The sequence below is a fragment of the Phacochoerus africanus genome, chromosome 2, assembly GCF_016906955.1.
Source record: "Phacochoerus africanus isolate WHEZ1 chromosome 2, ROS_Pafr_v1, whole genome shotgun sequence".
Classification (NCBI taxonomy): Eukaryota; Metazoa; Chordata; class Mammalia; order Artiodactyla; family Suidae; genus Phacochoerus; species Phacochoerus africanus.
The window spans coordinates 115,819,114-115,844,896 of record NC_062545.1 but is presented as its reverse complement, the minus strand read 5'-3'; the positions used below and the strand labels follow the sequence as shown (position 1 = coordinate 115,844,896).

At 41.4% G+C, this 25,783-nt stretch overlaps 1 protein-coding gene across 1 annotated transcript in view; it reads left to right on the top strand.

Annotated features, from left to right (window-relative positions):
* Positions 1-14,216, top strand: part of AQP9 (aquaporin 9) — a 48,987-nt gene extending 34,771 nt beyond the window's left edge. Inside the window, 2 exon segments of the mRNA XM_047766259.1 lie at positions 927-1,144; positions 13,213-14,216. Coding sequence (XP_047622215.1) covers positions 927-1,144; positions 13,213-13,387 — 393 coding nt within the window. The 3' untranslated portion in view covers positions 13,388-14,216.
* The last annotated feature ends 11,567 nt before the right edge of the window (positions 14,217-25,783 follow it).

Genomic DNA, 25,783 nt, shown 5'->3' with positions numbered 1-25,783 from the left:
TGCTGTAGCTCTGGCATAGGCCGGTGGCTACAGCTCCAATTCAACCCCTACCCTGGGAACCTCCATATGCCGTGGGAGCGACCTAAGAAATGGCAAAAAGACAAAAAAAAAAAGTGTGGTACAGCACATGTTTAGTTCAACTAGGAAAGCCTGAGAGAACTGGTATTTCCCTAATATTTGGTATTGTTTGCAAATTTTTTTTTTTTTGACTTTTTGGGGCCACACCTGAGGGCATATGGAAGTTCCCAGGCTAGGGTTCAAATCAGAGTTGCAGCTGCCAGCCTATACCACAGCCACAGCAATGCAGGATCTGAGCCATGTCTGACTTACACCACAGCTCATGGCAATGCCGGATCCTTAACCCACTGAGTGGGTCAGGGACCGAACCCGTGTCCTCATGGATACTGATCGGGTTCATTACCACCAAACCATGACGGGAACTCCTGTTTGCATATTTTCCCCTCACAAATCGGTTTTTTCCCGCTTCATTGTTTCTTAAATCTGCTTTCCTTTTATAAACTTTCTTTTCATTTGCTTTGCCTGTTTATCTATTGATGTCTCACAGTTTTATTCACCAATTTAAATGAGCCGTTGTTCATTTTTCCAGCCTGCAACTTGCTTTCTATTTATCTAAGTAGTAGCTTAGCAAGCTAGGGTGGTCAAGAGAATAGTCTCTAGAGCTGAACTCTTTGGATCCACACCTGAACCACTGACTCTGTCACCTAGGGCAGGTAACTAACCTGTAAAGGAGAATGATATTAGCACCCCTGTCTGGGATTGCTACAGTAAGAAGAGCATCTGGCACAGAGTGCTCAACCAGTGTGTTACTTATTACTAGGTTTGTTTTTAACAAGAGGAGGTGAACTCTGAAGTAGGCAAGAACAAGAATATAAGCCAAAGCCCTTGTTCATTTTCTTCCTCTCCAGGTAGTGGCCACCATGTTCCTCCTTATTATAGTCTTTGCTGTTTTTGATTCAAGAAACTTAGGAGTCCCCAGAGGCCTACAGCCCATTGTCATTGGCCTCCTGATTGTTGTCATTGCTTCCTCTCTGGGGATGAACAGTGGCTGTGCCATGAACCCAGCTCGAGACCTGAGTCCCAGACTTTTCACTGCTTTGGCAGGATGGGGGTTTGAGGTCTTCACGTAAGTAGCAATGGCTGGGGAGGAGGAAGATTCACACTGTGCCTCACTGGGGAGGGCTGTGATCTGACCTGGAGATGATAGAGGGTACAAATGGGAGGCTGGGAGTTAAGTGTAGTATGGAACATTTGACCCGCAATTTATGATATGGTGTGTGTGTGAGAAAGAGAGAAAGAGAGAAAGAGAGAAAGAAGGGGGAGAGGAAAAAAAAGAGACAGAGACACAATGAAAGATACAGAGAGGGGAAAAAAAGAGAGACAGAGAAAGACAGAGAGGCGCTATATAGATTCGAAAGAGATAGGTTTGTCCTGCACAATAACAATAGTTTCTTAATTGGTATATGGTTTTATGTGAATATTTTGGTTGTATAACCTGTGATGAAGTTAGGGGTAAATTTTCCATCTTCTGATACTACTACAGGGCTCTTTCTAGTGAACCATGCCAGCTTTGCTTCATTCATTCATTCATGATCCTCCCTGAACACTACCTATGCTGTGGTCACTGTGCTAGGCAAGGAAATTTCAAAATCAGCTAACATGCTGGCCTTGAGCAATGGAACAAGTGCACTGGAAAGTCCTGAAACAAAATGTGGAGGGAACACAGATAAGTGAGTGACCAATGCTGCCCTGGGAAGTTGGGAAAGGCACCAATGAAGAATTAAGTGCTCATCAAAGCGAGCCTGTGCACAGAAAATGACAAGATCCTTGCTTTCTACCTCAAAATGTGCTAGGGAAATATGCCAGCTGCAGGTACCAAGCTCCCCAAACAAATTTTGCCCATCAATTCCTTCCAACTTTCTCCCTATAAAAGTCATGGTGGCCAGTCCCCATCCACTCATCATATCTATCTGTGGGAAAGGGACACATCTTGGTTCCTCAGGAAACAGGGCTCTAACATGGAGAGAAGTAGGAAAAGTAGAGAAGTAGAAGATCCCCACAACCAAGAATTAGCCAAAAATATCAAGGTGACATCAGGTAGGACTGGCACTATCTTGGTGAGCATAACTGCCTTCCAGGTGTTAAGGTATCATGGTTGAGGAGCTCTGTTCCAGAAGGATCACTATTAGAACATGAAAAGATTGAATGAGGAGTCCCTGTCATGGCACAGCAGAAGTGAATCCAACTAGGAACCATGAGGTTGCAGGTTTGATCCCTGGCCTCCCTCAATGGGTTAAGGATCTGGCATTGCCATGAGCTGTGGTATAGGTTGCAGACGCGGCTCAGATCGGGCGTTGCTGTGGCTCTGGCATAGGCCAGCAGCAACAGCTCAGATGAGACCCCTAGTCTGGGAACCTCCACATGGCGTGGGTGCGGCCCCCAAAAGACAAAAAGAAAAAAAAAAGATTGGATGAACTGTATGAACTGTCCCAAAGGATCCTTTGTATTCTTCCAGTGGAGCATCAAAAACATATGTCCTAAAACCTCCTTATTTCCAAAGCCCAGAAGGTGCCCATGAGTTTCCTTTATTCCCAACTTCCTGAGGTTCTCTCCAGGAGACCACTGCCCTCTCCACCAAGTTATCTCTGTGAGCTTCACACAGGACACCTAGAACAAAAATGCTCCACAGTGACCTGGCTTTGATTTGAGCCCTGTGTGGTGATCCACACAAAGCTCTAAGAGTAATGATGGGTCTAAAACAGGTAGAGATCTTGCCTGTTCTCTCTTTGCATTATTGAGTATATGGTAGGAGACCATATCTGCGGGAGAATGCTGAAATCACCTAATGCCAAACTCTGAGCACCCTGTCCCTTGTTAGCATCAGGAGGGTCTTTTCCCTTCATGCACCCATTCATTCATTCATCCATCCTTCCATGCAGCTACCTGGTCTTTTATTCAAGGCCCTCTGCTAGTGCAACCCTTCACTGCTTTATTTACATTCTAATTCAGAGGGGTAAGCAGTCTCTTACACAGGTTGAAGCTGTTAAGTGCTATTAAAGAAATTTGACCAATTAATTCCAGGAACTGAGAGAAGGTTTGCAGCTCCAAATTTAGGAATTATAGAGGTAGAACCAGGGACATTTCGTAGTATTTGGACATGCTTAAACAGAGAAGAGAGGAGATATTTCAGGCAGAGAGGATTCTGTATCCAAAGTTAGAATGTTGAAATAACAAGTGAACTGACTAGCTGGAAGGGTGTGTGAAGAAGGTTGGAAGAGCAACTGTTTCATAAAGGACCTAGATTCCTAGAATGAGACTTTGAGGTTTTTGCTGCTCCCTCTTCTATAGGTTATGGGGAGTGGCAAAGGATTTAGGGCAGCAGTTTGACATGTTTAGAACTTCAATAGCAAAAATTAATCTGGTATCACTATACAGAACAGATTAAAAAGGAGTGTGTGTGGTGGAAAGATCTAGGCTGTCTGATAATCCTCAATAAAAAGGTCCCAAGAAAACTTTTGAGGGGTAACAGGACTCCAAAGTGTCCCTAGAATGTCCCATCCTTTCAGGGTCCTACATCCAAGGTAAGCATCTCAGGAGATTTCCTTGTTTGGACCCCAAGTTCTCAGATAAAACCAAGACTGTCTTATTCTCAGATCCTCACCTGCCTCATATGGCAGGCAGTGAGGATCACAGGGAGGAGGCGGCAAAGAGAGTCTGACAAGGGCAAGACAGACCCTTCCTGACTCTCACTTTTTCCTTAAGTATTAGGATGTTTCCTAAGCCAGTTGTCCTTACTAATTCACATTAAAGTTTTAATACCTTAATGGATGAAGGATCTCAGGGGTATTAATTTTTAAAATAGTTGTAACCAAAGGACTGAATCCCTGATGATGGTACCTTAAGCAATTAATGCATTTTCCTGGCAACCCCCAAATCATAGCATGCAAATGACCTTGTTACCTGTAAGGCCAGACAGGGAACAATATCAGAGCTCTTCCTAGGATGTATGACCCTGGCACAAGCCATCCAGCTCTGAGAGAAGGAAGAGGGTCCAGCCAGTGAAAGGAGGACATGTATGCCTGTGGGTATCTTGGACCCTGATTTGTTAATGACAGTGAAGGATCAGCCATAAAGTAGTGGTGGAAGAAAGGAAAGTAACGGACCAAATAAGGTGGCTTAGACTCACCTCGTGTGCTTACCTGAAGAGAAGGCACCTAGGTCTTCAGAGTCCAAGTGCCTCTCATGGAAAATTCCACCTGAATTTGGAGGTGTGGTAAAGGGCACTGCGAGAACAGCTGGGGCCAGTGTCCTCTTGCTCATGCAGTAAGAGTGACACCTGGTGGCCACTGTGCTCAATCTCAGTGATCTTCCCAGGAGTCTGCACTTACATAGTCTAAGATTTATTACCTTACTGTGAGCCTGCACTGACGATCTAAGAGAGTGCCTGGATGATCTGGGTGGAAGAGACCACCATTCAGACGGAAGAATGAAGCTCAGAGATGGGAAGAATTGCCCAAAGACCTTTTGGACCCTTGTGAGATTAGAACTAAGTCTCCTGAATTCTCAGACAGGCCCCCTGTTTTGTGCTTATGTCCTTTATGATACTTTTTTTTTTTTTTCTCCCCACTGTACAGCAAGGGGGTCAGGTTATCCTTACATGTATACATTACAATTACATTTTTCCCCCACCCTTTGTTCTGTTGCAACATGAGTATCTAGACCAAGTTCTCAATGCTATTCAGCAGGATCTCCTTGTAAATCTATTCTAAGTTGTGTCTGATAAGCCCAAGCTCCCAATCCCTCCCACTCCCTCCCCCTCTCATCAGGCAGCCACAAGTCTCTTCTCCAAGTCCATGATTTTCTTTTCTGAGGAGATGTTCATTTGTGCTGGATATTAGATTCCAGTTATAAGTGATATCATATGGTATTTGTCTTTGTCTTTCTGGCTCATTTCACTCAGTATGAGGTTCTCTAGCTCCATCCATGTTGCTGCAAATGGTATTATGTCATTCTTTTTTATGGCTGAGTAGTATTCCATTGTGTATATATACCACTTCTTCCGAATCCAATCCTCTGTCGATGGACATTTGGGTTGTTTCCATGTCCTGGCTATTGTGAATAGTGCTGCAATGAACATGCGGGTGCACGTGTCTCTTTTAAGTAGAGTTTTGTCCGGATAGATGCCCAAGAGTGGGATTGTGGGGTCATATGGAAGTTCTATGTATAGATTTCTAAGGTATCTCCAAACTGTTTCTCCATAGTGGCTGTACCAGTTTACATTCCCACCAACAGTGCAGGAGGGTTCCCTTTTCTCCACACCCCCTCCAGCACTTGTTATTTGTGGATTTATTAATGATGGCCATTCTGACTGGTGTGAGGTGGTATCTCATGGTAGTTTTGATTTGCATTTCTCTTATAATCAGCGATGTTGAGCATTTTTTCATATGTTTGTTGGCCATCTGTATATCTTCTTTGGAGAAATGTCTATTCAGGTCTTTTGCCCATTTTTCCATTGATTGATTGGCTTTTTTGCTGCTGGGTTGTATAAGTTGTTTATATATTCTAGAGATTAAGCCCTTGTCGGTTGCATCATTTGAAACTATTTTCTCCCATTCTGTAAGTTGTCTTTTTGTTTTCTTTTGGGTTTCCTTTGCTGTGCAAAAGCTTCTCAGTTTGATGAGGTCCCATGGGTTTATTTTTGCTCTAATTTCGATTGCTTTGGGAGACTGACCTGAGAAAATATTCATGATGTTGATGTCAGAGAGTGTTTTGCCTATGTTTTCTTCTAGGAGTTTGATGGTGTCCTGTCGTATATTGAAGTTTTTCAGCCATTTGGAGTTTATTTTGGTGCATGGTGTGAGGGTGTGTTCTAGTTTCATTGCTTTGCATGCAGCTGTCCAGGTTTCCCAGCAATGCTTGCTGAATAGACTTTCTTTTTCCCATTTGATGTTCTTGCCTCCCTTGTCAAAGATTAATTGACCATAGGTGTCTGGATTTATTTCCGGGTTCTCTATTCTGTTCCATTCGTCTGTCTGTCTGTTTTGATACCAGCACCACACTGTTTTGATGACTGTGGCTTTGTAGTATTTCTTGAAGTCTGGGAGAGTTATGCCTCCTGCTTGGTTTTTGTTTCTCAGGATTGCTTTGGTGATTCTGGGTCTTTTGTGGTTCCATATAAATGTTTGGATTGTTTGTTCTAGTTCTGTGAAAAATGTCATGGGTCATTTGATAGGGATTGCATTGAATCTGTAGATTGCTTTGGGTAGGATGGCCATTTTTACAATATTGCTTTTTCCCAATCCAGGAACATGGAATATCTTTCCATTTCTTTACATCTTCTTTGATTTCTTTGATTAAAGTTTTATAGTTCTCGGCATATAGGTCCTTTACCTCCTTGGTCAGGTGTATTCCGAGGTATTTGATTTTGTGAGGTGCAATTTTAAAAGGTATCGTATTTTTGTATTCCTTTTCTAATATTTCATTGCTGGTATACAGAAATGCAACTGACTTCTGAATGTTAATCTTATATCCTGCTACTTTGCTGAATTTATGAATCAGTTCAAGGAGTTTTGGGGTTGAGGTCCTTAGGGTTTTCTATGTATAGTACCATGTCATCTGCATACAGTGACAGTTTTATCTCTTCTCTTCCTATATGGATGCCTTTGATTTCTTTGGTTTGTCTAATTGCTGTGGCTAGGACTTCCAAAACGATGTTGAAGAGCAGTGGTGAGAGTGGGCATCCCTGTCTTGTTCCAGATTTGAGTGAGAAGGCTTTCAGTTTTTCCCCATTGAGTATTTATTTGCTGTGGGTTTATCATAAATGGCCTTGATTATATTCAGGAATGTTCCCTCTATACCCACTTTGGCGAGGGTCTTGATCATGAATGGATGTTGGACTTTGTCAAATGCTTTTTCTGCGTCTATTGAGATGATCATATGATTTTTGACTTTTGTTAATGTGGTGTATGATGCTGATTGATTTGCATATGTTGAACCATCCTTGTGAACCTGGGATGAACCCAACCTGGTCATGGTGTATCATTTTTTTGATATGTTGTTGGATTCGGTTGGCTAAGATTTTGTTGAGAATTTTTGCATCTATATTCATCAATGATATTGAGCGATAGTTTTCTTTTTTGGTGGTATCTCTGTCTGGTTTTGGAATGAGGGTGATGGTGGCATCATAGAATGTCTTTGGGAGTATTCCTTCTTCTTCAACCTTTTGAAAGAGTTTAAGGAGGATGGGCATCAATTCCTCTTTATATGTTTGATAAAATTCACCTGTGAAGCCATCTGTTCCTGGACTTTTATATGTAGGGAGTGATTTTATGACCTCTTCAATTTCATTTCTAGTGATCAGTCTGTTCAGTTGGTCTGTTTCTACTTGATTCAGTTTTGGCAGGCTGTAAGATTCTAGAAAACTGTCCATTTCTTCCAGATTGTCAAACTTGTTGCCGTAGAGTTGTTCATAGTATTCTCTTATGGTTTTTTGTATTTCTGCTGTATCCGTTGTGATTTCTCCTTTTTCATTTATAATTTTGGTTATTTGGGTTCTTTCTCTCCTCTTTTTAGTGAGTCTGGCCAGGGGTTTGTCAATTTTGTTCACCTTTTCAAAGAACCAGCTCTTGGTTTTATTAATTTTCTCTATTGTTTTTTGAGTCTCTATTTTATTGATTTCTTCTTTGATCTTTATGATTTCCTTCCTTCTGCTGACTTTAGGTCTTTTTTGTTCTTCTTTTTCTAATTCATTTAGGTGGAAGGTTAAGTTGTCAATCTGCGATCTTTCTTCTTTTTTGAGAAAGGCCGTATTGCTATAAATTTTCCCTCTGAGCACTGCTTTCGCAGCATCCCATAGATTTTGAGTGGTTGTGTCTTCATTATCATTTGTTTCAAGGTAGTTTTTAATTTCCTTCTTGATTTCCTCATTGACCCATTGGTTTTTTAGTAGCATGTTGTTTAGTCTCCATGTAGTAGGTTTTTTCTCTTTCCTTTTCCCATGGTTGATTTCTAATTTCATGGCATTGTGGTCAGAGAAGATACTTGAGATAATTTCTATGCTCCTAAATTTGCTGAGGTTAGCTTTGTGTCCCAATATGTGGTCGATTCTTGAGAATATTCCATGAGCATTTGAGAAGAATGTGTATTCTGATTTTTTTGCATGTAGTGTCCTGAAGCTATCCATTAAGTCTAACTTTTCTATTGTTTCCTTTAGGATCTCTGTTGCTTTACTGGTTTCTGTCTAGAGGATCTGTCCATTGATGTGAGGGGCGTATTAAGATCTCCTACTATGATTGTATTCTCATCAATATCTCCCTTTATGTCTGTTAATATTTGATGTATGTATCTGGGTGCTCCTATATTTGGGGCATATATGTTGACGATAGTAACATCCTCTCCTTGGATGGATCCCTTAATCATTAAGTAGTGTCCTTCTTTGTCTTTATGTCTTTTGTTTTAAAGTCTATTTTAACTGATATGAGTGTTGCGACTCCTGCTTTTCTGTCATGTCTATTGGCGTGAAATATTTTTCCCCACCCTTTCACTTTCAATCTATATGTATCTTTTGTCCTAAGGTGAGTTTCTTGTAGGCAGCATATTGAAGGTTTTTGCCTTTTATCCACTCAGCCACTCTGTGTCTTTTGATTGGGGCATTCAGTCCATTGACATTTAAGGTGATAATTGATAGATGATTATTTATTGCCATTTTGAACCTCGTGTTCCAGTTGATTCTATGGTTCTCCATTCTTCCTTTTTTTTTTTTTTTTGGGTTGGATGGTCTTCTGTTATTATCTGCTTGAGTGTATTTTTTTTTTATTTTTTGCAAATGCAATATTTGGTTTTGGCTTGTGGTTGCCCTGTTTTTTAAGTATGCTAACCCCTTCCCATAATTGTGTGTTTGTCCTGTAAGTTCAAACACTTCATTACTATATTAAAATTAAGGAGAGAAACGTACAAACAAACAAAAAGGGTTGTTTATTTCCTAACATCCCTTGCGAACATTTTATGGTTTTGATGACTCTTTTTTATTTTTTTCTTTTTAATTTTATTTTGTTTGAAGCATGTTCATGATTAAATCTGTATGCTGGCTTATTTGAGTGGCTGCTCTCTGATTGCGGTTTCCTCAGTCCTAGTTCTTCCTCTTCTTCTTCTTTTTTCTTTTCTTTTCTTTTTTCTTCCCTTTCCTTCCTTTCTTTTTGGTTTAGAGAAGCCCTTTCAATATTTCCTTTAACCTGGGTTTTGTGTTGCTGTATTCTTTAAGTTTTTGTTTGTTGGAAAAATTTTTATTTCCCCTTCTATTTTAAATGATATTCTTGCTGGATAGAGTATTCTAGGTTGCATATTTTTTCCTTTTAGCACTTTAAATATCTCTTGCCATTCCCTCCTGGCCTGTAGTGTTTCTGTAGAGAAATCAGCTGATAATCTTATGGGGGTTCCCTTGTAGGTAACATTCTGCTTTTCTCTTGCTGCCTTTAGGATCCTCTCTTTATCACTAACTTTTGCCATTTTTATTATGATGTGTCTTGGTGTGGGTCTATTTGGGTTCAGTTTGTTTGGGGCCCTCTGTGCTTCTTGTATCTTGAACCCAGTATCCTTTAGATTTGGGAAGTTTCCAGCGATAATTTCTTCAAATATATTTTCCATCCCCTTATCTTTTTCTACTCCTTCTGGAATTCCTATTATGCATAGATTGGCCCGCTTTATACTATCCCATAGGTCTCTTATATTGCTTTCCAGTTTTTTGATTCGGTTTTCTGTCTGCTGACCGGATTGGGTGATTTCCATTATTCTATCTTCCATATCACTGATTCATTCTTCTGCATTATTCATTCTGGTTTTTACTGCCCTTAGTTCCGTTTGCATCTCTGCCAATGAATGTTCCAGTTTTTCTTGGCTCCTCCTTATATTTTCTAGTTCCTTTGTGAGGGTATCTGCATTACTGTTCATATCTTCTCTTAATTCCTTCAGTATTTTCACTATTTCTCTTTTGAACTCCAGGTCTGTCAGACTGCAGAGATCTGTTTCATTGTTGACTGTTTTAGGTGAGTTCTCCTGTTGGTTTGACTGGGGGTGGTTTCTCAGCTTCTTCATCTTGCTTGTTGTTTTCTTTCTCCTGAGGGAGTTGTACTCTCCATTATCGGGCAGTGTTTGCCTTGTCACTGCCATGGACTATTTCCTGAGGGCTGGCATTGTTGGTCAATCTTTTTTGAGGCAGTGTGGCTTTTCTGGAGTGTTGATGGGGCTAACAGTGTTTCTTTGAAGCAAAGGAGGACTTCCTGAGGGCAGACAGGACTGGGAGGTCCACACCACGATAGTAGCAGATTTCACTTGGTCATGCAGAGCTTGCTCTGGTGCTTTAGGCTGTGGGGTTCTTGTAGGGGGTTGGTGGTGTTGGGCAGCTGTTCCTCAGGAGTGCAGCACCCTCTGGGGGCTGGAGCAGCTATCTGGGTCACTGAGAACCTAAGAGGCTCTTCCCTAGGGCAGCCCAACTCAGAAGGACAGCCTGAGAATGTAGGCAGATCTTTTCACAGTCTGGCCAAGCTTGTTGCAGCTTTTCTGGGCTGCAGGGGCTCCTCCAGGGGGCTGGTGGTGCTGAGCAGCTATTCCACGGGAGTGGGGCACCCCCTGGGGGCTTGGGCGGGTAGCAGGGCCGCTGAAAACCCAAGAGGCTCCTCCCCAGGGCAGCCTGACTCAGAAAGACCGTCTGAGATCTTTTCCTGGCTCGGCCAAGCTTGTTGCAGCTTTTCTGGGCTGTAGGGGGTCCTGCCTGGAGCTGGCAGTCTTATGCAGCTGATCCACTAGGTCTCGGCACCCCCTGGGGGCTTGGGCAGGTAGCAGGGCCGCTGGAAACCCAAGAGGCTCCTCCCCAGGGCAGCCCAACTCAGAAAAACCGTCCAAGAATTAGGCAGATCTATTCACGGCCTGGCTAGGCTTGTTCTAGCTTTTCTGGGCTGTAGGCCTTTTCTCGGGGGCTGGTGGTGGTTGGTGCTGCTCTGCAGAAGTGTAGCCCCTCCAAAGGGCAAGCAGGCCTGTGCAGGGACAGCCCCTGCGGTGGTAGGCTTCAGGCAATTATTGAGGCCAGCCCTCCTGGATGGCAGGGAGCCCCAGGTTCGGCGAGAGCAGAGAGCATAGGGGATGGTGGGGGTTGGGGGAGGGGATGCACTGGGAAGCACAGCTTTCTGATAGCTAGCAGGCCTGTAAGCTTGCTGTGGCGTGGGGAGTATTCTATGGGGACCCACCCCTTCTTCTCTCCCCTCCCCAGCACGGGCGCAGACCAGGCTCTTCTCCCAGGTTCCCTCTGATGCGGCTTTCCACTTCCCTGCCCCTAGAGTATTGCTCCCTTCCTCTGCAACAGCTTTGTTTTCTAGTCTCCCAGGCATTCTCTGCCCCGTCAAACTTGACGGACCGGTTTCTAGACCTCCCAAGCAGTCTCCGCTCTGCTCCGCCCCACCCCCCCCAGCCCTTTCTCGGGGACTAACCTCTGGAGCCGAGGTCTCGGTGCCCAGCCCCACCCAAGCGTCCCCGGGCCCTTTACTGGGGACTAACCTCTGGAGCCGAGGACTCAGTGCCCAGTACCCCACCCAGGCGTCTCAATTTTTGGTGACTGTGCCCGTAGTTCAGATGGTCCGTTGGGTTCTTGATCGGCTTTTCCGTACTCCAACTTACTGCTACACTCTTCTCTGCATCTGGAGATTCCTCTGGTTCGTTTGATCTTTCCCCCAAGTAGGTGACTTTCCAGGGTGCGGGATCCCTTTCTCCTCCTCAGTTCCCTTTCGGGAACGCCCATCCCGCTTGGATTCACCTTCTCTCACTCTCCTCTTTTCTCCCAATCTGCCCAGTAATGTCACGAACTTCTTGCCGTTATTGGAGTTTAGGTTCCTCTGCCAGTGATTGGTTACTGTTCTGTGCGAGTCATTTATTCTGTAGATGTGCTTTTTTTGTTGGGTTTGTGGGAGAGGGCGAGCATGTCCCCCTACTCCTCTGCCATCTTGTCCTCTCTCCCTTTATGATCCTTTCTAGTCAAACTTTGATACAAACAAAAGGTCCCTGGAACATCTGTGTAGTTATTGAGCATAACAATAAAAAAAGCAGCCATGAATCCTTCCCTCAAATAGAACACTGGAATCCTCATGCATAGCTGTGTGCTCCTCTTGTCCCTCTGCCTCCCGTGCATTATTGTGAAGTTTTTAGTTCATAACTCTCCTGCTTTCAAAAAGTTTTTTTTTTTCTTTTTAGGGTGGTGCCTGCGGCATATGGAAGTTCCCAGGCTAGGGGTCGAGTCAGAGCTGCTGTTGCAGGCCTACACCCCAGCCACAGCAACACCAGATCCTTAAGCCTCTGAGCAAGGCCAGGGATCTGTCAGATTCTTAATCCGCTGAGCCACAATGAGAACTCCTTTTAAAAAGTTTTATCTCAAATGTACACATCTTTAAACAATACATTGCATAGTCTTACTTGCTTCTGAGCATTCACGGCCCTTTCAGTGGAGTTATTAAATGGATTTTCTGTCTCCAAATGAGAGGGTGACAATTCACAAAGGTGCCTGCTTTCTCTCAGAACTATACCTCCAATATAACATACTGACATTGGGGATTTCTGGAGGGGAGAGGGAATCATGGCACAAAAGTCCTTATCATAGAGTAAGTTTAAGCTGTGACCTCAAAATAGGAGTATTGAATTAAATTACATTTAGTAGGTAATTCATATACCCACCTTTGATTTTTTTAATTGTTATTCATTGGCAAATGCTTCCTTATTGTTAAATTTGTAATTGCCCTCATACACCAATGATGTCCAGGAATCTCTCCACATCTCCCTTCCATTCATAATCCCCATGACTCATTATTTCAGAGTGAGAGAAAGGCAACTCCTGAATAACTGACTCCCGAACTTTCCCTAGATGCCCGCAATTGTGACCACGGGTTCAGCGACTATATGTTTTGAAAGGAAAACCCATAGGACATTTCTCTCACAAGTACTAATAGGACAATGGCACAGATCATCTGAAATGAGTTATACTGCAAAAACTAGGATGATGGTTGCCCAGCTGGAGTGAGCGCCCTTATCTTTAGCTCTTGATGATTTACAAGGGAGCCACGAGCATGAGAAGGACCAGCTGGTTAGTGAATAACTAGCAGTAATACCAGGGGGGAAGGCCAAGTGGTATCTCACTAAAATTTCTTTGTTTTATTTCAGAGCTGGAAATAACTTCTGGTGGATTCCTGTAGTGGGCCCTTTGGTTGGAGGTGCTATTGGAGGCCTTGTCTATGTTCTCTTCATTGAAATTCACCACTCATATCCTAACCCACACTTTGAGGTCGAACAATCGGAGGACAAACCAGAGAAATATGAACTTAATGTGATAATGTAATAGCATGCTCAGTTCCAGGTTTATACAATTGGCTTCCTATAGGGCTTGGCATTTCACAAGGCACTTTCACACACATTATCTGATTTAATCTCCATAGTACTATCTGGGGTAAATACCATGCTGCTTATCTTTCAGATAAGGGAACAAAATCTCAGCAAAGTTAAATGAGTTGCCTAAGGTCACATGGAAAGTTGGACATTATCAAATACATCCTACACCTTTCAGAAGATCAATAACTGGATTAAAACTTTGGCCAGCCCCTCTTGGGTGGCCAGAAGTGGGATTGGCAGCTGCCAGAAAGCATACACCTACACCTTCTGAGCATCATTCTTCTGGATCCTGGGTTATGAAGACATTTACTGTCTGGTTTTATCCCCACTGTTATTGAAGCCCTAACAAAGGAAAGAGGTAGCCATTGCATCATATTTTTCATGTGCTAAAGAACATTATCAAAAAGCCTCCCTTCTGAGGCCACCCTTAGTGTTGCTAAGCCTTGATCTTCCTGCCAATCGCAAACATTATACATTTCAGGAATTTCTTCTTGGTCAGGCCCCTCCCTGTCACTTTGGTCAAAAGAGCCTATGAACCACAAGCACCAGAGAAACTGCTCTACATCCAGTGAATGCACCTTCACTCAAACTGTTACAAAGCTCAGAATCCCCAAAGCTTTCTTGTTTCTCAACTGCTTTGTGATGATAACAGAAACACAAAAGGCAAATGTGAAATGTCTTTAGAGGCCTATGTTTTGGCATAGACTGACATATGGAATTTTTTTTTCTTGCTTTGAAACTACTTGATATTTCTTATTTGAAATAAATTTGGGATGAGGGTGTTTTGGTGGGGTTTTGGGGTTGGGGTTGTTTTAGGGTTTTTATAAGTATTAGGACTCCTAAGTACACCTAGCTCAGAAGTTGTCTGTCCTGTCTATAAAGTGAGATTTTGGGGAGCTTTTAAAAAAATACTAATTCTTAGTTGGTTTAGTAAATACCTCAGGTGATTCTAATGTGCAGAACACTGACTTGGTTAAAACACATGGGTCTCCTTGAGAACCACATCTAGTGGTGGCCAAGTAATTCCTGATACAATTCTAGGTCTTGGGATCCTCAGGGATTAAAGAGCATTGGTTTCTCAGTAGGGGCAGTTGGCTTTTTCCCACTTCCACTTACCCTACAAGAAGACACTTGGCTATGTCTAGAGATATTTTTAGTTGTCGCAATTGGGGTGGGAGTGTTCCTGGAATCTACTGGGCAGAAGTCAGAGATGGTGCTAAACATCCTACCATGCACAGAGCAGCCCTCCCCTGAGTAAAGGAATATTCATCCCCAAATGTCGACAGTGTGGAGGTTAAGAGGCCCTGGATTCAAGGAAAGGCAGAGGAGTAAGACAATGAAATTCTGTGCCCTAATCCAAGTTCTGTCCAAAAAAAAAAGAGAGGCCAGATAAGTCCAGACCAGACCCATGGATGTGAATTATACTTATGAGAGGAAGAGGTAACCCAAAATTTGAGTTTTCAAGCTGGATTGTGGAATCTATGATCCATGCAGGTGCTCATTCTATACTACCTGGTGATTCATGACTAGGATTATGAAGAAGAAATGTGCACTGTGGAAAACAACCCCAGAAGAAATTTTTTTTTTTATGGAAAAAAAAAGTCTTCTTGTTCCATGTGCTTACACTCAAATCCTCTCTGTTTCCCAGCTTACATGTGGGTTTACCTGGGACTTCAAGGGGTTTAAATCATCTGTATCAGAAGTTAGTTAAAGCCAAATACCTGTTGCTAAAAATAGATTCTTTAGGAGCTAGAACTTCAAACATCTTCCCTCTTCCTTGTCAATCACAAAACTTAATAGAAACATTTACTTTAATGTCAAAGGTAGAATTTCTCTATGATTCCTCAACCAATTGAGAATTCTGAGCATGTCAAAGGTTGTAAGACCTTTCTAACCATTAAGAGCCAGAGGTAACACTCAGCTGATGAATAACTAAGTGGGGTAAAAATACCACATTTAAAAATCCGATCCTTAAAATACAGATTTTTATTTCCTTTAAACTGCTTACACACACACATACACGCACCTTATTTAAAGCTATGTCAGTACTCAAAAATGTCATTATGGAAAAAGAATTTACAATTTCCAGTTATAGAGAATGGTTTACAAGTTTGATTTAGCCACAGAACCTATTGTTCAAATAAAATCTCATGTGGTATCCACGAGGAAACCAGAGCTGCTATAAACAGAGACTGGGGAAGAATATTTGGATTCCATCCTGCCTATGACATCCTCTTACACCCTCCAATACAGCCACTCGGGGTCTGTGAAGAGAAACTCTGTGAGTGGGTGGGGGTGAGAGGATCTTCTGAACATAGGTTATAAACTATTGATAAAGGATTTGGGACAAGTTGTTGAATATTTTTTATAAAGTGTTGAAACTATCAAAGGCAATGTAGTTCAATTCCAGGTAATTTGCCAAAAACTTCTTAGTAAATGAATTTAAGATAAATTAAACAGAATTATTCAACCTACCAAACATCACCCACAAAGCCATGTTGTATATCAAGCTGTATATCAAGCTGTATATCAATTCTCAAACTGAGAATTTAAGTTTTCTGAGATAACACGTTTATTAATCACAGTATGTGGAGGGAAACAACGTAGTCTTGGTCAGATTTACTATGTTGATTCTCTAAGTCTTTACAAAAAATAAACAGGTACATAGTTGATGGTAGATATAGATAGGCAGATGATAGGTAGGTAGGTAGATAGATAGATAGACAGACAGGCAGGAATGTGGGTAGACAAATAAATAGATAGCCTGATCCACCAAGCCCCAACCTCTTTCTTGTTGCTGGAAATAGCATAGCTTTTATTGAAAGAAGTAGTCCCTAGATTAATGAAAGGAAGGCCCCCATAGAAACTGGACATGAACAAATGAACTGAATTATCAGAGAATCCATGCAACTCTGAGGATTGACATGCTGTCCTGGAATAGTTTGACCCTTATCTCCCTCCAGGGCTGCAGTTCAGCCATGTTTGCCTTCATGGGCCCTTTCCTGCACAGAATTTTTTTTTTTTTTTGCTTAAATTATGTTTTATGACTGTACTGGTGGCAAGCTATATATATATTTGGAGAGGTATTAGGAGATATCAAAACATTTTCCTGGGCTACTAATAGTACCCTGGGTTCTAGTGTACCCCCAGGTGTCCCAGAGCTTAGACATACTGCAGCCTCTTCCTCCCTGTGGTCCTCAACTCCCTGTCTGTGGGGTCTCAGGAAACAGGGCCAAGTGCAGACTGAGCCTGAGAGGAGGGCTTGACACAGAGAGCCTTAGAAGTCATGGAGGTGGTGAAGATACTCTGGAGGCCAGGCCTGAGGCCATGGGCACCATCCACATCTTGGCCCTTCTCTCTTTCTCAAGCATTGAGCAAGAAGGGGACTTCCTAACCTGAAATGGAAGCAGTGGGGTCCTGGGGCTGCTCCAGAGACCCTGTAATATGTTATTTACATATGATTCTTCCTGGCCTTTTGCTTACTGTTCTTCTTGTACAGCCTCAGCCCCAGCCACACAAGCTTCTGTACTGATTCTTGAAACCACCACACAAACTCATGCCACAGGACCTGGGCACTTGACATTTCTCTTGCTTCAAATTCCCTACCTCATCTTCCTCAGGTCTGCTCAAATGTCATCATATTATTCAAGTCTTTCTGACAACCCTGTCACTATCTATCCTCTTCCTTGGTTAATGTTTTTTCCACAGCATTTACAAACATCTCTAAAATATTCCTCATTAAGCATGTTGGGTTTTGTCTGCTCTTCCCACTGCAACAGAAGCCCCATGCTGGCAGGATTTTTTGCTCTCTTATTCACTACTGCTGCCCCAGTGCCTGGAACATGGTAGCTGCTCCTTAAGTATTTGTTGAAGGAATTAAAGCATGGATTATAGAGTCAGATTCTTTAGGTTCAAATCCTGGAGTCTCAGAATTAAACTCACTAGGACAGTAGCTAAATTCCTTAACCTCTATTCACTCATCTATTAAGTGTGGATGATTATAGCAAGATAATCCATGCAAAGCTCTTACAACGGTTCCAGGCTCATGGTATATATTTAATAAAGATGAACTGTCGCTGCTGTAGCAGCAGTTGTTTTGGTTTTTTTTTTTTTTTTTTGGTTTGGGGGACGGTTTGGGCTGCTCCCATGGCCTGCAAAATTTCCGAGGCCAGGGATCAAATCGGGGCCACAGTGGTGACAATGCCGAATCCTTAACCACTAGGCCACCAGGGAACTCTGGTTATTATTATTAATGTAGTTCTAATATGCTGTAGTTAGCAAACATGGAATAAAGAAATCAGAATTTGGTTACAAGCTCTTCCCTTATTCTCCATAATTTAATAATTCCGTTACATATATCTTCCAGAAACTATCTTTCAAGTACCTAAGGATCCAGTCTTATTTTTCAGTCTTAACAGAAGTCAGTAGGATTGCCTTCATTTTTGTTGTTGTTGTTATGGTAGACTTTTAAAACATACAGTAGTAGGAAATAGTGTAATGCTAGGAAAATAGCATAATGGACTGTCTACCAGTTGTCAATACATGGCCGACACTGTTTTGGTTTTTTTTTTTTTTGGGGGTTTGGGGGGCGGTTTGGGCTGCTCCCATGGCCTGCAAAATTTCATCTGTACCCCCTCCCTGCTTCTCACTGTTCCCCCCTGGGATCTTTTTTTTTTTTTTTTTTTTGAAGCAAATCACAAACATGATATCATTGTATTCGTGGATGTTTAATATGTATATCTAAAATATAAGAATTCTTTAAAAAATAGAAATATCATGGAGTTCCCACTGTGGATGAGTGGTAAAGAACCCAACAAGTATCCATGAGGATGCGGGTTTGGTCCCTGACCTCGCCCAGTGGGTTAAGGATCCAGCATTGCCGTGAGCTGTGGTGTAGGCCCGCAGCTGTAGCTCCAATTTGATCCCTATCCTGGGAACTTCCATAGGCCACTGGTGCAGCCCTAAAATAACCAAAAAAAACCCAAACAATATCACCATAAAAAATAGTTATCAATAATTTCTTAATATCACCAAATATCCAGTCACAGTTCACATTTCCAGTGAGACTGTCCGTCAACTCTGGTGAATAACAATGTGGAACCTGTGAAGAATGAAAATGGGATTTACTCTGATGTCTAATTGTGTAGGAGAATGTTGGGATTTTGCAGCACAAGGTTACCTCAGTTCTGCACCCTGGTTTCAGAGTCTTCTGTAAGATTTTTGCAAAATATTTTCATTCTTATATGAAAAAGTAAATGCATTTGCCTACTTTTACTAAAAGTGGCCATCTGCAAGGAGTGAAATTATTTTTAGGCAGGGAGGAAGTCTTAAAGGCACCTGAATCCTAGAAAAGATCTTTAGTAACTATTTTCCCATCAAAAACTGCACACTCCATAAAACGCTTACACTTTAAAAGGTAAAACACGCTATGAAAAGAAATCCCAATATTTCACATTCATGCAGCCCTATGCAAGCCACTGTGGCTGATTCAGGTAAGTGAAAGCCCAAAAATTCCTTAACTACTCTACCTGTAATAGCAATACTTGCTCTTCCTATTTATTGCTCAACATTTTTTTTTTGGCTTTTTAGGGCCAAACCCACGGTATATGGAAGTTCCCAGGCTAGGGGTTGAATTGGAGCTGTGGCTACCAGCCTACACCACAGCCACAGCAACTTGGGATCCTAGCCACGTCTGTGACCTACACTGTAGCTTGTGGCAATGCCAGCTCCCTAACCCACTGAGAGAAGCCAAGGATTGAACCTGCATCTTCATGGATACTAGTTGGATTCATGTCCACTGAACCACAACGGGAACTCCTTTTCCTCATGCTTTTTGTCCAAAGATTTCAGACCTTTGGGAATAAAAAAGTGACACAGTATTGCCTAACTTTTGCATAAAGGAAACCACCTTCGCCAAAGGGAGATTTGACAGCGTTCAGCTGGCAAATCTCATCTGGTGACATTCTGAGAATTAGATTCTGATCTAATAGATGATGTATTTGTAGCCAAAAAGTACTCTATGGACCAAAGAGAAAAGAGGACCATGCACTGTCCTTGCAGGAGCCTGTTCTTAGCCTGGGGCCAAGGGCAGGGAATAGATGTTTTGTTGCTGAACCACTGACCTTTGGAATAAGACCATGAACGGAGTCTGTGCAATCACAGATTGGAGGCTGTGTGGTTAGTACTTAAGACGTCAGGTTCTAGAGACAGCCAGAATGAATTCTGATCCACTGCTGAATATCTGTATGACTCTTTAAACCTCAGCCTCTTTACCCATATTATGGGAATGCTAACAGCATTTGCTTTCTACATGTTGTTGAAAATATTATGAAACTACCTGTGAAACATTCAACACAGAGCCTGACATTTACTTTCTTCTTCGTGTCAGCTAATTATTATTTCATATTTACAAATTCAGCTGTACATCCGCTTTGCTAACAAAAAAAAATTGATGAAGAAAAATCTCTAGGTGTATAAATTTGCTGATATGTGATTGACTTAGCTTTGACAGTTTGCTTCATATACTTTGGTGCACAGAACGTGCATAGGGCCATGCTTTGTTCATGAATTAGAGTCTAGCTTCAATAAAGAAACTACCAAATTACTTAGTTGCCTAATGGAGCTACCAAATTTATCTAAAAATCTATCAAAAATAAAAATGATTTATAGGTTTAGTGCAATTCCAATCAAAGCTTTGGCATGCTTTTTTAGAGAAATTGACAAGCTGGTTCTAAAATGTATATGCAAATGCAAAGGAACTAAAAGAGACAAAACAAACTTGAAAAAGAGGAACAAAGTTGGAGGTCTTCTACTCTAATTTTAAGACTTTCTATAAGGCCATGGGAATCAGGATAGTATGCTATTGGCATAAAGAGGGACAAATAGATTAATGGAACAGAATAGAGAATTTAGATTTTGACCCACCCTTATACAGTAAATTGATTTTCAAAAATCAATGAAGAACCCCATGCAATCCTATAAAGAAAGGAAACTGTTTTCAGCAAATGGTACTGAACAACTAGAAAAAGAGGAAATCCTGACTCCTACTTCAGGTTAACCTAATATACAAAAATAATTCAAATGGATCATAGACTTCAGCTTAAAATCTAAAACTATAGGGAGTTCCCATTGTGGCACAGTGGAAACGAATCCAACTTGGAACCACGAGGTTGTGGGTTCGATCCCTGGCCTCAAGGATTCAGTGTTGCTGTGAGTTGTGGTGTAGGTCGCAGATGTGGCTCGGATCTGCTGTTGCTGTGGCTCTGGCGTAGGCCAGCAGCTATAGATCCAGTTGGACTCCTAGCCTGGGAACCTCCATATGCCGTAGGTGTGGCCCTAATTGGACAAAAGACAAAAAAAAGAAAATCTAAAACTATAAAGCCTCTGAAGAAAACATGGGAGGATATATTGTCATCTTAATAGAAGTAGAAAAATCATTTGACAAAAAAACCAAAACACTTTTATTACAAAAATACTCAATAGGAGTTTCCATCATGGTGCAGCAGAAACGAATCTAACTAGAAACCATGAGGTTGTGGGTTCGATTCCTGGCCTAGTTTAATGGGTTAAGGATCTGCTGTTGCCATGAGCTGTGGTGTAGGTTGCAGATTTGGCTTGGATCTGGCGTTGCTGTGGCTCTGGCATTGCTATGGCTCTAGCGTAGGCTGGTGGCAACAGCTCTGATTAGACCCCTAGCCTAGGAACTTCCATATGCCTCGGGTGCAGCCCTAAACAGACAAAAAAATATAATAAAATAAAAATACTCAACAAATTAGTATAAAAGGGAAATTCCTTTAGCCAGATAAAAAGTGTCTACAGAAAACAAACAGCAATATTGTACTTAATGGTGAAAAACTTAAATCTTTCCCCCAAAGATCAGGAACAAGACAAAGATATCCACTCTGGCACTTTTTTTTTTTGGCTACGCCCATGGCATGCTTAGGTTCCTGGGCCAGGGATTGAATCTGTGCCATAGCAGCAACACAGGTTGCTGCAGTGACACCACCAGATACTTAACCCACTGTGCCGCAAAGGAACTTCCAACTTTGGTACTTCTATTCAACACTTTATTGGTGGTCATAGCCAGGGAAATCAGGCAAGAAAGAAATGAAAGACATTTAGATGGGAAAACAAGTAAAACTACTTCTATTTCAAAATGACATGATCCTTCTTTTTTTAAAATTAAAGTATAATTGATTTACAATGTTGTGCCAATTTCTGCTATAAGCAAAGTGACCCAGTCATTTTGTATGTATGTATGTATGTATGTATGTCATTCCTTTTCTTATATTATCTTCCATCATGGTCTATCCCAAAGTTTGGATATAGTTCCCCTGGAACCTCATTGCTTATCCATTCTAAATGTAATAGACTGCATCTACTAACCCCAAACTCCCAGTCCATCCCAGAAATGCTATGATCTTTCATGTAAGAAATCCTGAGGATTTCACAAATCACAGACGTTTATATCACTGGGTATAATAAATGAGTTCAGCAAGGTCACAGGACAGAAAACCAAAAAAGACAAAAATCAATTTTATTTTTGGATACTAGCAATAAGCCATCTGAGAACAAAATTACAAAAAACAATTCCATTTACAATAGTAGCCAAAAGAATTACATTTACAAATAAATTTAACAATAGAAGTGCAAGCCTTCTACACTAAAAACTCTAATACATAACTGTGGGAGGGAGGTGTGACTACCAAAGACAGAATGTAAGAGAGCAGCATGAGAAGGACTAAGCCTGCCACCATAGGCTTTGAAGATGGAGAAGAATGTCATGTGCCAAGGTAAAATGGTGGTCTTTCTGCTGGAAAAGACAAGAAAATAGACTCTCCCCTGGAGTATCTAGGGAGGAACACAACCCTGCCAACACCTTGATTTTGGTGAATACATGCGGGGTTTTGAACTACAGAGCTGTAAGATAACAAAATTCTGTTGTTTTAAGCCACTGGACTGGTGTTAATTTGTAACAGAAGCCACAGAAAACTAATACACATGGCTAACACTCCCAAACATTCACAAAACAATCTTGAAAAAGAACAAAATTGGAGGATTCAGAATTACGGGGTTTTTTTGGTTGTTGTTGCTGTTTTCTTTGGCTGTGCCCACAGCATACAGAAGTTCCTGGGCCCTGGGATCAAACCCAAGCCACAGCAGTAACAACACCAGATCCTTAAGTACTAGGCCACCAGGAAACTCAATTTTATAACTTAGCACAAGCTGCAGTAATCAGGACAGTGTGGATAAGAATAGATATATAATAGAATAGGATTGCGAGTCCAGAAATCAAACTTCACATTCATACTCAACTGATTTTCAACAGGGGTACCTAGACAATTCAATGGGGAAAGAATGGTCTTTTCAACAAATGGTGCTGACACAAAGAGATATCCATCCACATGTGAAAGAATGAATGTGAATCTATATCTTACAAGGTATACAAAAACTAATTCACAGTGGATCAAAGACTCCAAATGTAAGGGCTAAAACTATAAAACTCTTAAAAGAAAACACAGGCATAAAACTTTACGACCTTGGACTAGACTGTGGCTTATATTGAAAGCATAATCAATAACAAAAAATAATAGATAAATTAGATTTCATCAAAGTAACTTTTGTACTTCAAGGACACAATCAAAAAAGTGAAAAGACAATCTATAGAATGTGTGAAAATATTTGCAATCCTATATCTGTTACAAAACTTTTATCCATGGTATATTAAAAAAATTATAACACAACAATGGGGGAGTTCCCGTCATTGCTTAGTGGTTAAAAAACCCAACTAGGAACCATGAGGTTGCAGGTTCGATCCCTGGCCTTGCTCAGTAGGTTAAGGATCTGGAGTTGCTGTGAGCAGTGGTGTAGGTCACAGACAAGGCTCTGATCCTGCATTGCTGTGGCTGTGGCATAGGCTGGTGGCTACAGCTCCGATTCAACCCCTAGCCTGGGAACCTCCATATGCCGTGGGTGCAGCCCTAAAAAGCAAAACAAATAAACAAAAAACCCACAACAATAAAAGGACAAATATGCCCATTTAAATGGGAAAATGACTTAAACAGACATTCCTCCAAAGAAATATAAATGGCTAATAAGCACACTGAAAGAAATAATTAGCCACTAGGAAGGAGATGCACATCAAAACCACAATGAGAGACCACCTACTTGAATGACAAAAAGATGGATAATATCAAGTATTGGTGAGGATGTGCAGAAAGTAGATCCTTCATAAATGGTTTGTTGAAATATGGAATGGTGCAGCTGCTTTGGGAAACAGACCTCAATAATTATGCAGAGTTACCACAAGACCCAGCAATTTACTCCTTGGTCTATATTCAAGAGAAGTGAAAATGTATGTATGTTCACATAAAAACTTGTACTTGAATATTCATAGCACTATAATCCCTAAGAGCCAGGAAGCAGCCCAAATGTCCATCATTTGATGAATGGAGAAATAAAACGTGTCATTTCCACATTTTATCAGGAATAAAGTCCTGATACATGCTGCAACATGGATGAACCTTGAAAACAATTTACTAAGTGAGAGAAACCAGACACAAAAGGCCTCACATAGAATAATTCCATGTATACGAAATGTCCATAATAGCAAATCTGTTGAGCCAGAATGTAGAATTTTCAGTCCCTGGTTGATAGGGGCTGCGGGGAGAGGAAATGGGCAGTGACTGCTAAGAATCACAAGGTTTCTTTTGGAGGTCCTGATAATGTTCTGGAATTATATGCACCACTCTGTGAAGAATCTAAAAACCACTGAATTATACACCTTAAAAGAGTGAATTTTATGGAATGTGAATCATTTTTCAATAAAAAAGAATGTTATGACCATGTGAAGAACAATCTGGACACTAAATGATACGTAGTGATACTAAATATGTATATCTCCATGATTCAGCAATTTAACTCTATATACATTTCTGATAATCAGATGCATGGGGCATATCCATGGGGAGGTTTATTTCATTTTTGACAGCATGATGCTAGAAACAACCTGAAAGTCCATTACTATGGAAATAGATAAATGAAATGTGGTGGATACATACTATCAAACACCATGCAGCTGTTAGCAGCAATGAGCCAGATGGATATCAGCACTATAAATAGGTCATAGAAACAGTGTTGAGTCAAAAAATAAAAAGAAACAGAACAGGGCCTATATATGGTAAGTACCATTTATGTAAATCAAAAATGCATAAATACAATATATTCTTCAATGCTGCATGCAAATGTAAGAAATCAGCAACTTAGAATGGGTACCAGTGGTAGGAGTGGGGACCAAAGAGTAAAGACTCAGGAAAAAGGGGGAAAGTAATAAAATAACATAGGAGTAAAGCCAAGGACATGCAAATGCTGATAATGTACCATGTCTGAAAAGTGTAAATAACTCCCTGCCCCTGAGGTCCAAAGAAAGAGAAGGAGGAGGACAAGGATGGGGGCAAACTGGGGGGGACAGGAGGCAGAAAGAAGCTAGCTCAGATACACTTCAAAATTTAAAAAGAGATTTTCTCCAGCAGGTGGGATTGTTGATGGGGTTTATCTCTCCATTTTTTTAAAAATATTTTTTAAAAACGTTTTTAGCTTTAAAAGATTTTAATATGGCAAAAGTCTTAGATGGCTTTTGAGTGACACTTAAGGGCACCTTCATGGTACAGACAGCCAGAATTATAACCAGTACCATTCCCCTGGGTCATTAAGGTGGATTAAAAACAACTGCCCTGTGGACTGTAACCCATAACTGACTCTATCCATTCTTATCATACCTGTCCTAGTCTTAAGCTGACATTTTGAGTGCTCAGACAATTACCAGCGACCTGGATCCCACTCAGCTATAGTCAAATATTGTCATCCCGCTGAAAGAAAGGCATCTGATACAGGTTTCTGACTGGCCTTACAATAAGGTTATCTTGCAAAAGACTTGGAAATGAGTAAAAAAAGAGTTCTTCAGGATTTAATTCAGAACTAGCTGGAAGAAATGGATGGGGTGAGCAAGTGTCAGGAATCTTGGAAATTCTTCTGGAAGCTAGCTTAGTACCTGGCTTGACTCTGCTGGGGCAGCACAGTAACCCCCACTGCCAGGAGCCCCGAATACCACTCATAGAAGCAACTCAAACCCAAGATCTGGGACAATCAACTTTATGTTGTCCATACCTGCAGCACTTGGAAAGAAGTTCCTGGGCTGGAGATCAAACCTTCACCACAACAGCAACCGGAGCCATGGCAGAGACAATGCAGGATTATTAACCCACTGAACCACCAGGGAACTCCTACTGCTAACTTCAGTAGTGGGTTTGTACTTTCAGGTCACTATGTCAGCCTGGGGCCAGGTGTT